The following is a 16,519-nucleotide window of genomic DNA, read 5'->3' as shown; positions in this document are numbered from 1 at the left end:
TCGATCACATGTGTTTCTGTGTTTTGTAAAAACTAAGAAACCACAGGGACATATATGATAAAAAATATACCCTTTTACAAATCACAGAAGCATATATAATAAGAAAAAAATCACAGAAATATAAGTAATTCTGAAATAAACCGCTAGAACATTGGTGAACTTTTTCCAAATAAATTCTAACAAGTGGGAAGCGGTTTTCTTTTAAAAAACAGGGTTCTCACAATTTACGCTACAAAATAAACTTAACAGTGACACAAAATGTAATTTTTAAAACTATTTATATATTTAATGTTTAAAAATGATACTTAAACAGAAACATAATATTTTACAATCAACATCACTTAATTTTTTTGATTATACACTTTCAATTTCTCAATATTTTTTTTAGAAAAATTACAGGTATCTTTACTTCATTTATTAATTAATAATGACAAACAAGTTAAGGAGCAATTATTGACAATGAATGCAAGGTTCAGTAGTCTCTCTTCCACATGATATCTTCATCTTATCCAGCATATTTTTTTATTAAAAAAAAAGAGAAAATTAAAAATTAAAAATAAAGTGAAAGAATGGGAAAATTGAGTGGCAAAGACACGCTCAGAGCCTCAGACCATAGTCTCCCTTTTAAATCAAACTCATTTTCGAATTATTATTATTATTATTATTATTATTATTTTCCTCATATTCGTCCATTTATGTGTCTCTCATGCTTCACACCACAACCTTCTTCAACTTGAACTTTTAGTACATGGTCTCTCTCTCTCTCTCTGAGATCCAAAAGTTTATGTTTTTTCACTTCCAATTTTCTTTCATTCTGCTTCTTCAGTTCTCCAATATCAGGAATCTTATTCTGTTCTGAATTCCCAAGCACTTCCCTTTATTCTATTCATTCCCTTTAATAGTGTGCTAGTGATTATCGCCGCAGCAGATCCTCCAAGATTAGATTTTTCCGCTGATTCTTCTCAACACCTTACAAGGATTCTTACTCATACGTGATCTGTAACCTCGGTCTTTTCAGCTACATTTCGAGACTTCCGCCATTTTTTTTTTTTTTGGGGTTTCCTCTTCTCACTTTTTTGATTCTAATATAGTGGTATTCTAGTACAAGTTCCTGTTTTTTCAATCGCGGGTGCTATATTGGTTGCCAAACTTTACTGGGCCTGTTTTCTTGTTAAACTCTGTTCAAGTTTGAATTGAAAGTTTTCTCCTTTTCCTTTTTCTATTAATTTGGATTTTCTTGTTGCGGATTCGATTTCCTTTTTGTATTTTAACCGCCCCCTCGTGATCTGGGTCGTTCTAGTGCTCGTGGGGTTAACTCTTTTTTCGGGGTTTATTTACTAGAAGTGGGAATTTCGGTGATTTGGTTTTGAGTTAAGAGGAGGGGATCATTGGCTACACCTATTGGCTTAAATCATTAAAGGGTTTTTATGCTCAGTTGCAAAGATGCTTCCTGATCAGAGAAAAAAGGTAAAGTTACATATATTAAAATGTATATGTGTGTAGCGTAATTTGTATTGTATTGTTAGTTTGTATTATCGAGGGGAGAAATTGGGTGGGTATTGAGGGGAGTGAATGCTTTTTGTGTTGTTAGTTCTGTATCTGTAGGATATGTATAGAATTTGTACTCTTCATGATTAAAATTTTGTTCTTTTGTACCATCTAGTATGGTACTCTAACCCTTGCCTGTTCCCCGGCACTGCTTACTTTTTTCTCTTTTTGTTTGGGTTTGTATTGTGCATATGAGAGCCGTGTCTGTTTAAGAAGAAACGGCGTGTTTTGCTAATGTCTGTACTTCCCTGCCATATGCTTACGTCTATAGGGTTGGTTTGTGAGAGATCCTGCATAAAGTTTTCCATCATTTAAGATTTTGGTTCCTACCGTATCTTCAGACTATTGCAATGGATTTATATGGCCTTTTTTTTTTGGTTTCATTGTTCATTTTAATATTACAAACTCACTGATAATAAATTTTATTACTTGCATCGTTTATCTTTTATCCCTCTGAATTTTGGTTAAGGATCACCTACTGTTGAAAAAATAACTGCGCAAGGTCCAGTTATGCATCTGTTGGTTCTCATTGGTTTGGCAAGTTTTAAATTTATATTTACAATTAAATGAGACATTTTTTGTGGTTGAGATTTTATACAGTTCTGTTAGAACTCTAGACAATCAAAATCTGTAAATTTTATTTGTACAAAGTAAATTCCACATATATTGGATTTAAAACCTCCAGAAAATATATATATATATATATATATATATATATATATATATATATATTGTTATTGTTATTGTTAGAGAGGGATCGAGTCTAATGTACTCTTCCACTTATTGGAATTACTCTGGTAGGTCTTCAATCTTCATAAATTGTAAATTAACTATGTTGGTAAATTAACTTTGTTGGTATTCATTTTTTTAAAACTTTGGAGCTACTTTTATCCTTCTGTGTTTATGGACGGATGCAAGTGTTAGACACTGAGCTTGCAACTTTCTGGTATAAAAATGTGGAACATCATTTTGATTTCCTTCGCTGCAATATCTATGTTCTAGATCATTTAAACCATATTTACGCTTGGGGTTTGCATAGTACCTTCAGTGAATAGTTTGGTTGGGTTTGTTTATGCAGTCATCCGTGGATGTAGACTTCTTTACTGAATATGGTGAAGGGAGCAGATACAAAATAGAGGAAGTAATTGGTAAAGGAAGCTATGGTGTTGTTTGCTCTGCATACGATACACACACTGGGGAAAAGGTTGCAATAAAGAAAATCAATGACATATTTGAACATGTTTCTGATGCCACTCGCATTCTTCGCGAGATTAAGCTTCTTAGACTTTTACGTCATCCAGATATTGTGGAGATCAAGCATATATTGTTACCTCCTTCTAGAAGGGAATTCAAAGATATATATGTTGTTTTTGAACTCATGGAATCTGATTTACATCAGGTCATCAAAGCAAATGATGATCTGACTCCAGAGCATTACCAGTTTTTCCTCTATCAGCTTCTTCGAGGCTTGAAGTATATACACACAGGTTATGATCTATACATTTAGTCAGGGGATTTTTTATAGATTGCTTGCTGTAGCATATTTGCTTTTGTTATTGCATTAAATTAGTTACTAAATTATATGATCATTGTGGCTGATTTCAAACTTCTTAATGGTCTTGTAGCAAATGTTTTTCACCGAGATCTAAAGCCAAAAAACATTTTAGCAAATGCTGACTGCAAACTGAAGATTTGTGACTTTGGTCTTGCCAGAGTGGCTTTTAATGATACACCCACTGCTATATTCTGGACAGTATGATTCTTTTTCCCTGAAACTATCACCTTTAACATGGCTTTCCTTCACAGTTCATCACTCTTAATTGCACTTGTTTGCTCACAGGACTATGTTGCAACAAGGTGGTATAGGGCTCCTGAGTTGTGTGGATCTTTTTTCTCCAAGGTGCAAAATATGTTATGACTATTATTTAAGATCCTTGATCAATTTTTATCCGTTATTTACCTCTTCTTGATAGATTAAAGTTTGGGTACATCCCTTTTCTCCCCCCCTTGTTGTCCCTATTGCTTCTTTCCTTCAAAAAAATATGCCAGGAGAATACAGGAATTATTGAGAAACTATTCAATCAATGTATTTGGACTTATATAGGCATGTACACTTTGTTTTAAGCACTAATTGGTGTACTCTAGCTGTTGGGCCTGTGATCTTTACAGATAATGGCATTTTCTCTCCTTGACGAATAAAGAACTTGTTTAATTGGATGTAGGTAGATTGGTTGCTGAAAACATTAACCAGCATCAATAGTGAGGAGATAATTATCCATTAATGTAGTTGTGGATTTTTTTATGTTATAGTTCTTAGTTTGCATGTAGAAATGGCATTGATGCCCAAACAGAACAGAAAAGGTTTTCTTTGTTCATTTATTGAAGTTATTATCTTTTATATGCAATACAGTGATAAATTTGAAAAGACATTGCAAGTTGAAACACATTGATATCATGTTCTTAATATTAATTTTATACTACGCATATCAATTCTATACTCTATCGAGTGGTTGTTGATTTATTTAGTCAAAAAGTTTTTTTTTTCATGGTGAATTTGTCAAATAGTTGTTTTAACTTTTAATTGTACTAAAGAATAAATATGTTGCCCTAGAATTCCAGTTTATGCTGAGTATGAATAATTTGTAAATGGCTAGAAGTTTGAAGAATAATATGGAAGCCCAAATCTTTCTCCCACGTCTGATTTGCCATCTACATGTTTATAGTAAAAGTACTCATTGCGTCTTCTGAATATTTGGGTATCTTCATCAAATATGGTTTTGACAACATGTTTTGATGTCTAACTGCAGTCAACTCTCAATATTCACTTTTATTCTCAATCTCTCTGGTTTGCACATCAAATTTGTGTTAGATTCTTATCTCATTTAGGATGGTTTGGACATCAACTAACTGGTTTAAGGTCATGTTTTACTTTAAATTACATAAAGCCTATTCTCAATACTTGTAAGATTTAAATACAAAAGGAAAAAGTGTCTATTATTGTTTGTTTCTTTTGCTAATTTGCTTTCTGAAAAGATTTAGTTATGCATTTTTTTTTACTGTTTAATTGTAGTCAAATCAAATAGTAGGTTGATCATGTTTGTGAAATGAAAATGGATAATGTTTCTATGCTTGAGTATCTTACTGATTTATTATCCTGCACTTAGTAAATATATATATGGTCATAAACTTTATGTTTTTTCAGTATACACCAGCTATAGACATTTGGAGTATTGGCTGCATTTTTGCAGAACTTTTAACTGGAAAACCTCTTTTCCCTGGGAAGAATGTTGTCCATCAACTAGACCTCATGAGTGATCTTCTTGGAACACCGTCTCCTGAAGCCGTTGCGAGGGTCTGTTTTTCAGTTTTCCTTCCTTTTAGCGAATTTATTTGCTTTATTTTGTTACTCAATGCAACCTTACTATTATATTAACAGGTACGAAATGAGAAAGCTCGGAGATACTTGAGCAGCATGCGTAAGAAGAAGCCAGTTCCTTTGTCCCAGAAGTTTCCCAATGCAGACCCCCTTGCTCTTCGTTTGTTAGAAAGAATGCTAGCGTTTGAACCTAAGGATCGGCCTACTGCTGAAGAGGTTGAATCTTGATGTCCATCTATCTGCTGTTCACTTTCTCTGATATATCTAGCTGACAGGGCATCTTGTGTATAATAATGTTAGGCTCTAGCGGATCCATATTTTAAAGGCTTGGCCAAGGTTGAGAGGGAACCTTCTGCTCAGCCAGTTACCAAGATGGAATTTGAATTTGAGAGACGTAGGATAACAAAGGAAGATGTACGAGAGCTTATATACCGAGAGATTCTGGAGTATCATCCAAAAATGTTAAAGGAATTTCTAGAGGGAGAAGAGCCAACAGGTTTCATGTATCCAAGGTATTTTCTAAACCCGCACCCAAATTTTTGTTTCACATCCCATTCTTTTGTGTTGGTTTAATCACTTTATGAACAACGTATTGTGATGCTTTCACCTGATATTGTTACTGAACTGTTGATAAATTTGGGCAACTTATTTACAATTTATACTTTTACTCATTAAGGAGTCGATATTTCCAGTACCTTGTTTATTTACATTTAACTTTTATAGTATTCTGAATGTGAGTTATGGCTAAAACAATCAAATTTATTAAAGAAAGTACAAAATAAATTGTTATTACAAGCCCCAACATATGTATATTAAAAAAATTCTCCATTTTCCTTTCTCTTAAGGTAAAAAATAGCCATATGGTTTTCAAATTCCATATTTAGTTCGTAGATTTGAATGCAAAAATTTATCTATCTATATAGACATATGTAATATTGTGATTGCTAATTGTCAAATATTTTTGTCTTATGTTTTGTTTGTCTATTATTCCAACGTGTATTTCTTATCCTCCCATTCTGCATTTTCCTTTCTTTCTAAAATGAATTCTTCTTTGTCAATGAAAAGATTGGGATTGTTCTTACTATTTGATTAGTTGTTTTAATTCTCCATACATGTGGACCTTGAAGGGCAATCATCTTCTTCTTTGGATGGATGTATTTTATCTTTCTTTGGTTTTGTTACCCTATTATAAGTAGTATGTAAGGTCATAACTTTGACTTCACCCCCTCCTTTTCTCCTAAACTCTACTCTATAGTGCTGTGGACCACTTCAAGAAGCAATTTGCATATCTTGAGGAGCATTACGGTAAAGGGGGAACTGTCACCCCACCTGAGAGGCAACATGCATCTTTACCCAGGTATCCTAATTTTTTGTTACTGTCTTTGGAAATTGTTGCTTTCTTCTTCGGCCATTGTTCTTTTATCTTGTCATCAGAATACAACCATTTATATTTTTTGGAATTGCCAACCCCACTGAATTTGAGGCCATACATGCAGGGCATGTGTGTTGTATTCAGATAACTCAATACAGAATACATCTGAGGTTGCGGATGATCTATCCAAGTGTTGCATCAAAGAAGTTCAGAAACCACCCATAGATAGGAGTAGTGCTATCCCTATGACTCAGCTTCCTTTACAAGCTCCTCAAAATATTCAAGGTGTGATGACTCACTTTAGTATGCATTTTTCCCCTTCTATGTTTTTCCTTCTTGAAGCTTGTTTCATTTTAATTCATATTAAAAGGTTCTTTCTGCATGTTTGTACATATGTACTTCTTTCTTCGGACCCACGTTGGGAATGGCTGAAAGCTGCAGATTTGTATTGAAGAAATACTGAAATAGAGCTCTTGGATTCTTTTGATGACTTACTTTTCGTCACCATATTCTTTTGTTCTAGACGCACATTAACACATCCACATGAATTATATGTAAAATGACTCACAGATTATAAATACTTTTTATTTTTAAAAACAAATCTTACAGAATATGGTAATAATATTGTATATAGATTAAAGGTATTATAATATGATTCTCATCCTATACATATCTGTGGCTCACTTTCTTCAGGTGTCGCTGCAAGGCCCGGAAAAGTTGTTGGTCCAGTAATGCGTTACAACAACTGTGGGGTGGCGGTTACCGCAGAGGCCGAACAGCGGAAGATGGTTAGGAATCAATCTGTTTCGGCTCAGTATGCTGCATCAAGCTGTTCATATCCTAGGAGAAACCCAAGCTATAAAAATGAGAGGTCAGAAGATGATGGGATTGAAGGTTCTAATGGAGTGCAGCCAAAGCCTCAATACATGGCAAGAAAAGTTGCTGCTGCTGCTCAAGGTGGAGCTGGTGGTCAGTGGTATTGATATTGGATATGATGAATATATGTGGCCAACAACTACCTTGTGCCATGAAGCTCTTATACATGGGTTTCATCTCCTACACATTATCTTGATCATCTTGAAGTGGCATAACCTTGACTACTCTCAAATAGCGGAAGAACTTGACTCAGTCTAAAGTTGAAGTTTCTAACGGATTATTTGTTAAATCTTGCAATTTGAAGTTTGGAAGGGTTCGCATGGACACCAGTTGATGAATTTCTTGCACTCTAATTTGTTAATAACAGAGAACATGATATATCTGAAAAGCCATGAACTGAAACGCAGATTGGTATCTTCATTGCTGAACAGAAGTTGTTACTCTTGCCCTAGTATATATGGGCACCATTACAATGATATTGTATTTTTCTTAAAAACCTCATTGTAGTCAAAATGATTGTCCCTTATATCTTTCTCTCATTGCTATAAGTAACTTAATTTAGTGTTGAAAAACAACCAAGTTAGTGCCAAAAGAATTATAATTCCTTCAAGCTGTTTCACGTGTATGCCTACTGATATTAAACATGTCACATGATTCCTAACTGCTTTGCATACCCTGTTGTGGGAGCATATCTTTATATTAGAATAACATGCTAACTTGTTCAATATAAGAGATAAGGAGAAGAGTAAGTAGATCAAAACATTTTCTTTGCAGGCTCTAATTTTTGGGGACACAGGGTTCTTATGCTGTTTAGACTTTAGAAGGCAAGTGCAAAGAACCCGATGTTGCACGCATACAAAAACAATACTAATTTATCATTAGTGTTAGTATTTTTTTTCTTTTTTTGATATAATCTGAAGGTATTTTTCATTCAACCTTCTTCGGTCACCTTGTTTTCGAGGATGAGACTAATCCCTCGTTCGAGGAGAAGACACATCCTCTGGCTTCCAAAGATTTTTCAAGAATTTGTTTGAGACAGAATTTAAATTCTTGATTTAAGCAAATTTTTAAAATCTCAGTTGCCAAGTAAGCTAGGAGGTTAAGTGCCAAGTAAGCTAGGTTAAGTGCTAGTATCTTTTGTTGCCTATACTTTATTCCTTATTCCCCAAACCCTCCCAATGAGACCAATAGATTTAAATAACATTGAAAAATTAAGGAAGTGGGTTTTAACGGCTTTTTGACCCTTATAACCTTTTATTAATAATTAATTACCAAATTAACCTTCATTCTAAACTATTTCAAAAATTTAACCCCCTCCAAAAACATAACACCAATCTGCCCCTGTTTGACCGTTGACCACCAAGCCTACCCGGGTACACTCCTCCCTACCCGGGTATTTTTTGAAATTTTTTGTCTACCCGGGTAGGGAGGGGTGTACCCGGGTATTTTTCTTAGCACCTGAGAAATTGCTTGAATTATTTACCCGGGTAGAGAGGGGTGTACCCGGGTAAATAATTGAAATGCCTGAAGTGTTGTTCTTCTTCGTTTGTAAAGGAAATGAATTATTGACTGAAGAAGGTGCTACTGTTTACCCATCGTTCTCACTAAAAACGTACTGGGAGTTCTCTACTTTCAAGAATCCAACAGTGGGTGCCGAAGGTTCGTGGTAGCCGGCTGGATATTAAAACAAATGAAACTGGAATTTGTTTTTGGATATATGAAATGGTTTTCAATTCTTACAGATTACTTCATTGTGTTAAATGGATATGGAATGAAATAGCCAATGGGGTTTATATTTCATCAAAATTTATAATGTTACATGACATATATTTCGCAATAATGATATTTCAACTATTTAGAGAGAAAGCAAAATATGCCTCGCTCTCTTCCTCCTTTCATGGATCCTCACTGTGAGATGGGAACTAAAAGTGGCCTTCAACTTCTGAGTCTTAGATCTTCTCCAAAGAGCTTCGTGGTGCTTAAGCGATTTATCTTGGCAATAGACACCCAAAGTGTCGTAGTGATTAATTCCTGAAAGGTGATTAATTCCTGAAAGGCACTAAAGAACATGGCACAAACTCAATATTTCTTTTACAAACGAAGAAGAACAACACTTCAGGCATTTCAATTATTTACCCGGGTACACCCCTCTCTACCCGGGTAAATAATTCAAGCAATTTCTCAGGTGCTAAGAAAAATACCCGGGTACACCCCTCCCTACCCGGGTAGACAAAAAATTTTAAAAAATACCCGGGTAGGGAGGAGTGTACCCGGGTAGGCTTGGTGGTCAACGGTCAAACAGGGGCAGATTGGTGTTATGTTTTTGGAGGGGGTTAAATTTTTGAAATAGTTTAGAATGAAGGTTAATTTGGTAATTAATTATTAATAAAAGGTTATAAGGGTCAAAAAGCCGGGTTTTAACAGTTTCTTTATTTATCATATAGAATAAGTAAAGTTTGTATTTTACTCATGGGACTATAGAATGAAATGCCACATTCAAACACAATTGAATGGCATCGGTTCTTAAAACACTGGTTTTGTTGACCAGACCGAACCATCAAGTAGACGAAACCGACCGGTCAATGAGGGAATTGAGTTAAAGTATATAAAAACGAGTGTAGCATACCATAAGCTGATAAACAGTACTATTATATATAACTTTGGTGGTGGTTTTTTTTTTTTTTTTTATATTTATTTACCAACCCTCATCTTCATCCCTATAATTACGGTGATTCTTTCTTTCATTTATTGTGCTCCATGTTTCGCAGGTTCCTCTTTAGCACCTCTCTCCCCAATCTTCTTCCAATTCCACCCAAAGGGAACAACTTGTTCTTCTCTTTCTCTCTCCCCATTCTTAATTCTCTCACTCAAAAACCTTCCCTTTCATTTCGAACCAAAATGGGCGATGCTCGCCGCCCCTTATCGGTGCCCATCCCCACCGTCGACAAAGCTGACCGCTCGGAGCTCCTCCGCGCCCTCGAAGCCTCCCTTGGCTCTTCCTTCAGTTCGGACCCTCTCTACCCGAACCCGAACCCGCTCATCATCGTCATCAGCGGACCCAGCGGCGTCGGCAAAGACGCCGTCATCAGCCGCCTCCGCGAGTCACGGAGCGGCCTCCACTTCGTCGTCACCGCCACCAGCCGCCCCATGCGACCCGGCGAGGTGGATGGGAAAGACTACTACTTCGTGACGAAAGATGAGTTTCTGGGGATGGTGGAAAGGGAGGAGCTTCTTGAGTACGCTGTTGTGTATGGGGATTACAAGGGTGTTCCGAAACAGCAGATTAGGGAGTATATGGGGAAAGGTTATGATATTGTGCTTAGGGTTGATATACAGGGTGCTCAGACGCTGAGGAAGGTGCTGGGTAAGTCGGCGGTGTTCGTTTTCTTGGTGGCGGAGAGCGAGATGGAGATGGTGGAGAGGTTGGTGGATCGGAAAACGGAGACGGCGGAGTCTCTGCTTGTGAGGATTGCCACTGCGAGGGAGGAGGTGAAGCATGTGAAGAACTTTGATTATGTTGTTGTGAATGCTAAGGGGAAGCTTGAGAATGCTGTTGAGTTGGTTGAGTCTATTATTGATGCTGAGAAAGCTAAGGTTCGCCAAAGGAATGCTGTCATTTAGTATGTATAAAACTGAACAGGTAATCGTAACAATTTGTTGTTGTTGCTGCTGCTGTTTCTTTCAATCTCAAGAGGTAACAAATGTTATGTTTATTCTTTTGCATCATTCTTGTCAGTTGTTGTCATGTGAGATGCATTTTCACCCCCTTTGAATGTGTGGCATTATTTTTCCCTCCCCTTCGAGAGCATGAGATAAAGAAAGGAATATGTTGACCTGAACTTACTTGAGGGAGTAGTAAAACAAGACTTGACGAGATGGAAAATAGATTGGCGGAAGTGGTAGAATAAGACCTATTAAAATTGAAGATAGTTTGGTGTCGAGGAAAAATATTAACATTGTTCAGGGTAGAATATTTCTATGTTTATTTTTCTCTCAATTTGTTATGCTCTTATATATATGGATTCATCAACTGTCGGACTCCAATTAGTTTGGGATAAAGAGGATTTTAGATGTTGATGTTTTCTGTTGAATGTGTAGTAGAAATTTATGGGCTTCGATCAAGAAAATCCTTTTGCTCTATATGCTGGCTTGCTGTCTTATAAGTTAGATCTTAGAAGTATAACCCAGGAAGATTTACTCTGTCAGTCTCTGAAAAATTTAGTGTGTCTTGTCCCCTCCACGACCTTCCTTTCTGTTCTGGACTGACCAGTGACCACCACTGGCCCAATATATTTGGGCCGGCCTGCCAAGGCCCATGAAGGGATCATACCCCTGCTTCCCCATGGTGAACACATGGACCTCAAAGTAGATGGTCATTCATCCCCTGCATAGCTCACTACACCCACGTAGCGGAGCATGTCCTCGCAGATGGAGTGAGGTATAGGGCAAAAACAGTTATGACTCTTCTCTCTTTCATCGTGAGGGGATATTTTTCACCTATATATTTACGCCTCTTCTATATAAGAGGGGGCATCTGCAAATCATCATCTTCATGAGTTGTTATTTTCAATGTTGTTAAAACGTAGAGTCTACCTAGGAATGGTAGGGGTGAGCAGAAACGTAAAATCGTAAAACATAAACGAAACGTAAGAGTTTACTACGTACCAAAACAAATATATATCCAACATATATAAAACCAAAACACACCAATACATAAGTCATCACAAATTTAAGTCCAAACATTAAAGGAAATAAAAATTAAGTTCAAACTCAGTCATCGTAATACATATTAAAATCAAAACACCAAGGTAATACAATTATAAAAGAGATCAACATCTCTAATTTAAGTCAACCATTTACAACAGGCTGTAAACCTCAACACCATATACTTTTTTACATAAAATAAATAAAAGCTCTAGCACTTATCGATGAATTAAAAATATTAAAAAAATATAAAATTCACTAAATTTTAATATATTAAATATGTTATCTAATATATTAAGATTTTCTTTAAGTTTAATCAGTCATTTAGTTTCTCTTTAATCATAATTAATTATCATATTCATAATAATTTTATTATAAAAACTTCCAACTGAAAATACTACTACTATAATACTTTATATAATTTATTATCAAGTATTTAATTTGTAAATAAAAATAATATATTATTCATAATGGAAGAAGGGCAATGTTGTTGGTTGTACACGTGTCCTGACATCATCACCATCTTGGCTTTCAAGAACAGCGTATAAGCAACACGAAGCACCCAGTCTTTCTCTCTCTCTCTCTTGTCACTCTTCAATGTCTCACAGATAGAGTGAAAAAAATATAGCCGAGGGAATTGGGGTTCATTCACCCAACTATTTTCTCTTTTCTTCTATTGAAAAAGCTTTTTTTTATTTTATTTTTTTTATTTTCTGGGTGTGATCGTTTGAGTGGGAAAGATGTACGTAGCTTCCATGCGTAAGTCTTTCAAGGATTCCTTGAAAGTCCTTGAAGCTGATAGATATCCAGCACGCCAATACCCTCCATTTTTTTTTTCCAGTACCAAGTCAACTCAGTAAACTCGTCAAGTCAATCAGGTTTATTGAGTCAACTCGGCATTTCAACCGTTTTCTACGTAGATTTCGTTTCTACCATCGTTCCAACATGTTTTTGACCCAAAAACGTAGAAATAGACGTTTTTATGTCCGGAAACGACATTTTAACAACACTGGTTATTTTGCCAAAATATAGAGCCAATAGTGCCCATTAACATCCCCCCTCTCTCAACTTCACCTAAGATAGCACTTACGGTATCTCTCTTGGAGTTTTAGTCCATACTTCTGCTTCTTTGAGCACCTTGATATGAACCTTAGGAGAGCTTCACCCAAAAAACTAGCTTGTAAGTAAGAGAGCTCAAAGTCCATATAATCCCCACGCTAGAACCTTATGTTTTTGATGTGGGACTTAACTTACAATTGGATTGTAAGACACCCACATATCGATTTACATCACCCATTACGGGATATAAACCTAGCTTTAACTCCACGACAACTCACTTTCCTTGTTCTCATTAACCCTTGATAAGTTGAATTACTTGAGAACTTTCTGGGTGTAAAGTCTATGCAATTTGGAGAAGATAGGGCTTTTGCTGTGGTCATGAAAGTGGCAATTCCCAACTTTGGCAAATCTAGTACCCAAGAAACTTAAAACACGTGTTATTACAGAGTGGTAGATGGAGTTGTGATTTATACGAGTGGGTTGTCATTGCACTGAATAGCGTGGACTATGAAATTGTTTTCATAAACACTTCATTAAGCAGAGGGGTTTGAGGGTAGACTAGAGAGAATCTCTCTAAAACATTTTCTTACACTTGATGATAGTATAGTTTTGATTAATCGTTGAGGATAAAATTATCAAATGTGCATTCAATTGTGGGGAGGATTAGTGTTTCCGACCCATTTTAGAGGGGATGACAGTTCCCCATTCCCTCTCTGCATTGGATGCGCAGTATGTATTTTTTGGAAAACTAATTTGTAGTAAAATATCCATTACATAATACCAACTGTGGATGTATATGTGTATATTGATCTAAAGATGCAGTTTTTGTTCCTAAATGAAGTTTGTTGAGATTGACATACTAGGTTGTATGGATACGGGTATGGCAAATTTTTTAAAAAGTAGGATACTGTTATGGGAGGATATTTTTTATATAAAAATATAAAAACAGACAATAAATTACATCATAAGATAGATAATATTTTTGTAATGTTCTAACGGTTTTCAACAAACTCCATAAAAATACCACAGAAGCGAAAGTACCTAAAGAGGGTGCAACGATTTGAAAACTTGAAGTAGCAGTTTGTTTGGTGCAGCTGAAAACCAAACAATATTGTAGCAATTACAAATATCAAAATTTGTTATTTTGCATGGAGTGACTTGTACTTGAGTGATATCTACTCGGTTGCAATGCTTGACTAAATAGTGAATTTTTTTTTTTTTTTTTTTTGGGGGGGGGGGGGGGGGATTATTGGGTATGTGCCCGTGTATACTCAACAAGTTCTTATACTGGAAATGTAATGTATCCAGTGTGGGCTCGACAACCATTTAGGAGTCCTGATTCATCATATTTGCCCATGCCTCTGGACATTGGAAAATTTTAGATAGTCGTACATGGCGTGCTTAGATTAAAATTGGGTGGGCTGCTACATTCGAACATAAACTGAAATTGGAGTGCTATAAGTTGCACCTAGTTTGTGAGCTGAGGAGGTAACTTCATTAATACATTTTGCAAAACGAAACATTGAGACTATGAATTCAAAGTTGAGATTGTCTCGGGAGTTTAAGATCCTTTTTATAATGGAAGTGCATGTTACACATGGGTGAGTTTATTATTGCTGGATCTGTCTTATCTTGGAGAATATCTTTAGTGCTACGGGAGCACTGAGTTTTCGGTGCATCTTTCACTCACAATGTGATACTTGTCTTATTTTTTATCAAATCAATTTCTTACCTGATTTTAAAATAAATTACTTATTAATGATTTGACAAAAGTAGATACGTGTCACATTGTAAGTGGAAGATACACCGAAAACTCAGTGCATCCGTAGCACTGAAGAAATTTTCCTTATCTTGATAACAAGTAACAATATTTACCATTTATTTATTTTAAGAAGTAAGAACTGTTCCTTACATTATGATTATATGTATTGATATCAACTGTGATAAATCACATGTGCTATGTGGTATTATGTTGTTGCTCCTTGTATTATAAAAGGTCTTACTTGAACACTTGATCATTAATATTTCAGAGTAACTATTTCCTTTTATTTTCTTGGCTAACAGAAGTGACTATGCCTTTAAGCTATTGTTTTCTTGTACTTGCAACCTACGAGAAGTAACTTTTTGTATTGTTAATATTGCTTTTTCCCTGTAGATTTTATGACAGCTGATAAACTGGGGATGCTAGTAAAAGTCTAATTTGTGGGCTCTACTTATTGCCAATGATAAGCGTGATGTTTCTTTGTTCCTTTCCTACAATTGATGTCATCATGGGCAGACATGTTGATAATTCTTGTGATGATTCTTCCAATACTCCATGCTGTTGGTGAATTGAATAGAAGTTATAATTACAAAGCCTAGTACCATTTGTTTATTTTATTCGTTGATCTGGTTGTAGGATATATTTATGTAGGCAGCAAATTGAATTTAGTGGATGAAAACAGTGAACTGAACTGACTCAGAAAGCCTTCTTTTGGTAGAGATATTATCCTCCTCCTTTAAATATATATTTAGCTATTCAGATTAATTTATTTTATGATCAAAATAATCCTTTCAAGACATTTATTTTTGAAATGTTTATATCGTGGTAAAATTAACTGGCACTGATTTGAAATTAAAAGTCTTCTTAATAATTATAAGAGGGAAGTTATACTTATAGTTTTTTTTCTTGTAATTATTAATCAATAAAAATTGTTAATTTATTTTTAATTTAACAATAATAATGTAATTGAAAGAGATAATTAAATTTTTTTTTTTAAAGTATTACTTACACATAACTATTTTTTTCATATAGCTTACATATATTTTTATATATTTCTCATATTATATGGATAAAATTATCTCGTGCTCACGTAAAAAAAAAGTTAGTGAAATTTATTTTTATTTTTCTCTTTTATTCGTAGTGAATTTCACTTATATTTTGGTGTCTATTCCCCTAAATTTTATATACTTTTAGTTTACCTTATTCGTGCTTAAGAAAAAATATATTAGAAAATATCTTCTTTTTATTCAATGGTCAGACTAGAATAGGTTAGTCAAGTTGAGTATAAGATACACCATAAATACGGAAATTTTGTGAATACATCTGATGTATCCATTTGGGTACATCATTTTATCAAATGAGAATTTTTTTTTTTGTTCATTTCTATCCTTTTTTATTTATTTTCCTTCATATTTCAAAATCTTATTTTTTTTTACAGGGATGTACATATATCCGCTTCACGGAAGGTTTTCTCCATAAATACCTCGTATACATTTTGCTGACCTTGACTAATGTTATACAGATACAAATCCTGACAACATCCTATAATATCTTAAAATGAAGTCTTTATTTGACATAAATAGACAAAAGTGAAAGTGATAGGACTTATGGTAATTGATGTACCTATTAAATATGTGCGTATGTACAATTTCAGAATAATCAAGTTTGGCCTCTCATTTATTAAAGAGAGATAAGTGTCTTGTCAATAAAATAAAAAAATGACTACCATTAACTCTTAAACATGTCCATCAATCCATCCAATTTTCTTCAATGAGGAAGAAAGCTTCACACTCAAAACTAGGATACCGCACTGCCTTCTATT

At 34.9% G+C, this 16,519-nt stretch overlaps 2 protein-coding genes across 2 annotated transcripts; both read left to right on the top strand.

Annotated features, from left to right (window-relative positions):
* The first annotated feature begins 738 nt into the window (after positions 1 to 738).
* Positions 739 to 7,767, top strand: LOC133293384 (mitogen-activated protein kinase 15-like). The gene is made up of 10 exons (XM_061491955.1): positions 739 to 1,467; positions 2,627 to 3,035; positions 3,174 to 3,301; positions 3,389 to 3,448; positions 4,751 to 4,900; positions 4,985 to 5,140; positions 5,225 to 5,436; positions 6,180 to 6,281; positions 6,421 to 6,581; positions 6,990 to 7,767. The coding sequence occupies exons 1-10, from the start codon at positions 1,444 to 1,446 to the stop codon at positions 7,277 to 7,279; spliced, it is 1,692 nt and encodes a 563-aa protein (XP_061347939.1). The 5' UTR covers positions 739 to 1,443; the 3' UTR covers positions 7,280 to 7,767.
* A 2,065-nt stretch (positions 7,768 to 9,832) lies between these two features.
* Positions 9,833 to 15,449, top strand: LOC133293342 (guanylate kinase 3, chloroplastic). Its single transcript, XM_061491892.1, has 2 exons — positions 9,833 to 10,812; positions 15,091 to 15,449. The coding sequence occupies exon 1, from the start codon at positions 9,930 to 9,932 to the stop codon at positions 10,791 to 10,793; it is 864 nt and encodes a 287-aa protein (XP_061347876.1). The 5' UTR covers positions 9,833 to 9,929; the 3' UTR covers positions 10,794 to 10,812; positions 15,091 to 15,449.
* Positions 15,450 to 16,519: the final 1,070 nt, after the last annotated feature.

Source organism: Gastrolobium bilobum, unplaced genomic scaffold, assembly GCF_033153095.1.
Source record: "Gastrolobium bilobum isolate Gb01-03AN ecotype WA unplaced genomic scaffold, APGP_CSIRO_Gbil_v1 utg3209, whole genome shotgun sequence".
Taxonomy (NCBI): domain Eukaryota; kingdom Viridiplantae; phylum Streptophyta; class Magnoliopsida; order Fabales; family Fabaceae; genus Gastrolobium; species Gastrolobium bilobum.
The sequence above is the reverse complement of the archived record's forward strand: the minus strand, read 5'-3'. Positions and strand labels throughout refer to the sequence as shown.

Excerpts from the sequence above, each read along its gene's own strand:
- LOC133293384 (XM_061491955.1), top strand. The coding sequence starts at position 1,444 with ATGCTTCCTGATCAGAGAAAAAAG. Across the intron at positions 3,302-3,388 it reads CCACTGCTATATTCTGGACA|GACTATGTTGCAACAAGGTG; the intron begins GTATGATTCTTT and ends GTTTGCTCACAG. Across the intron at positions 5,141-5,224 it reads ATCGGCCTACTGCTGAAGAG|GCTCTAGCGGATCCATATTT; the intron begins GTTGAATCTTGA and ends TAATAATGTTAG.
- LOC133293342 (XM_061491892.1), top strand. The coding sequence starts at position 9,930 with ATGTTTCGCAGGTTCCTCTTTAGCACCTCTCTCCCCAATCTTCTTCCA.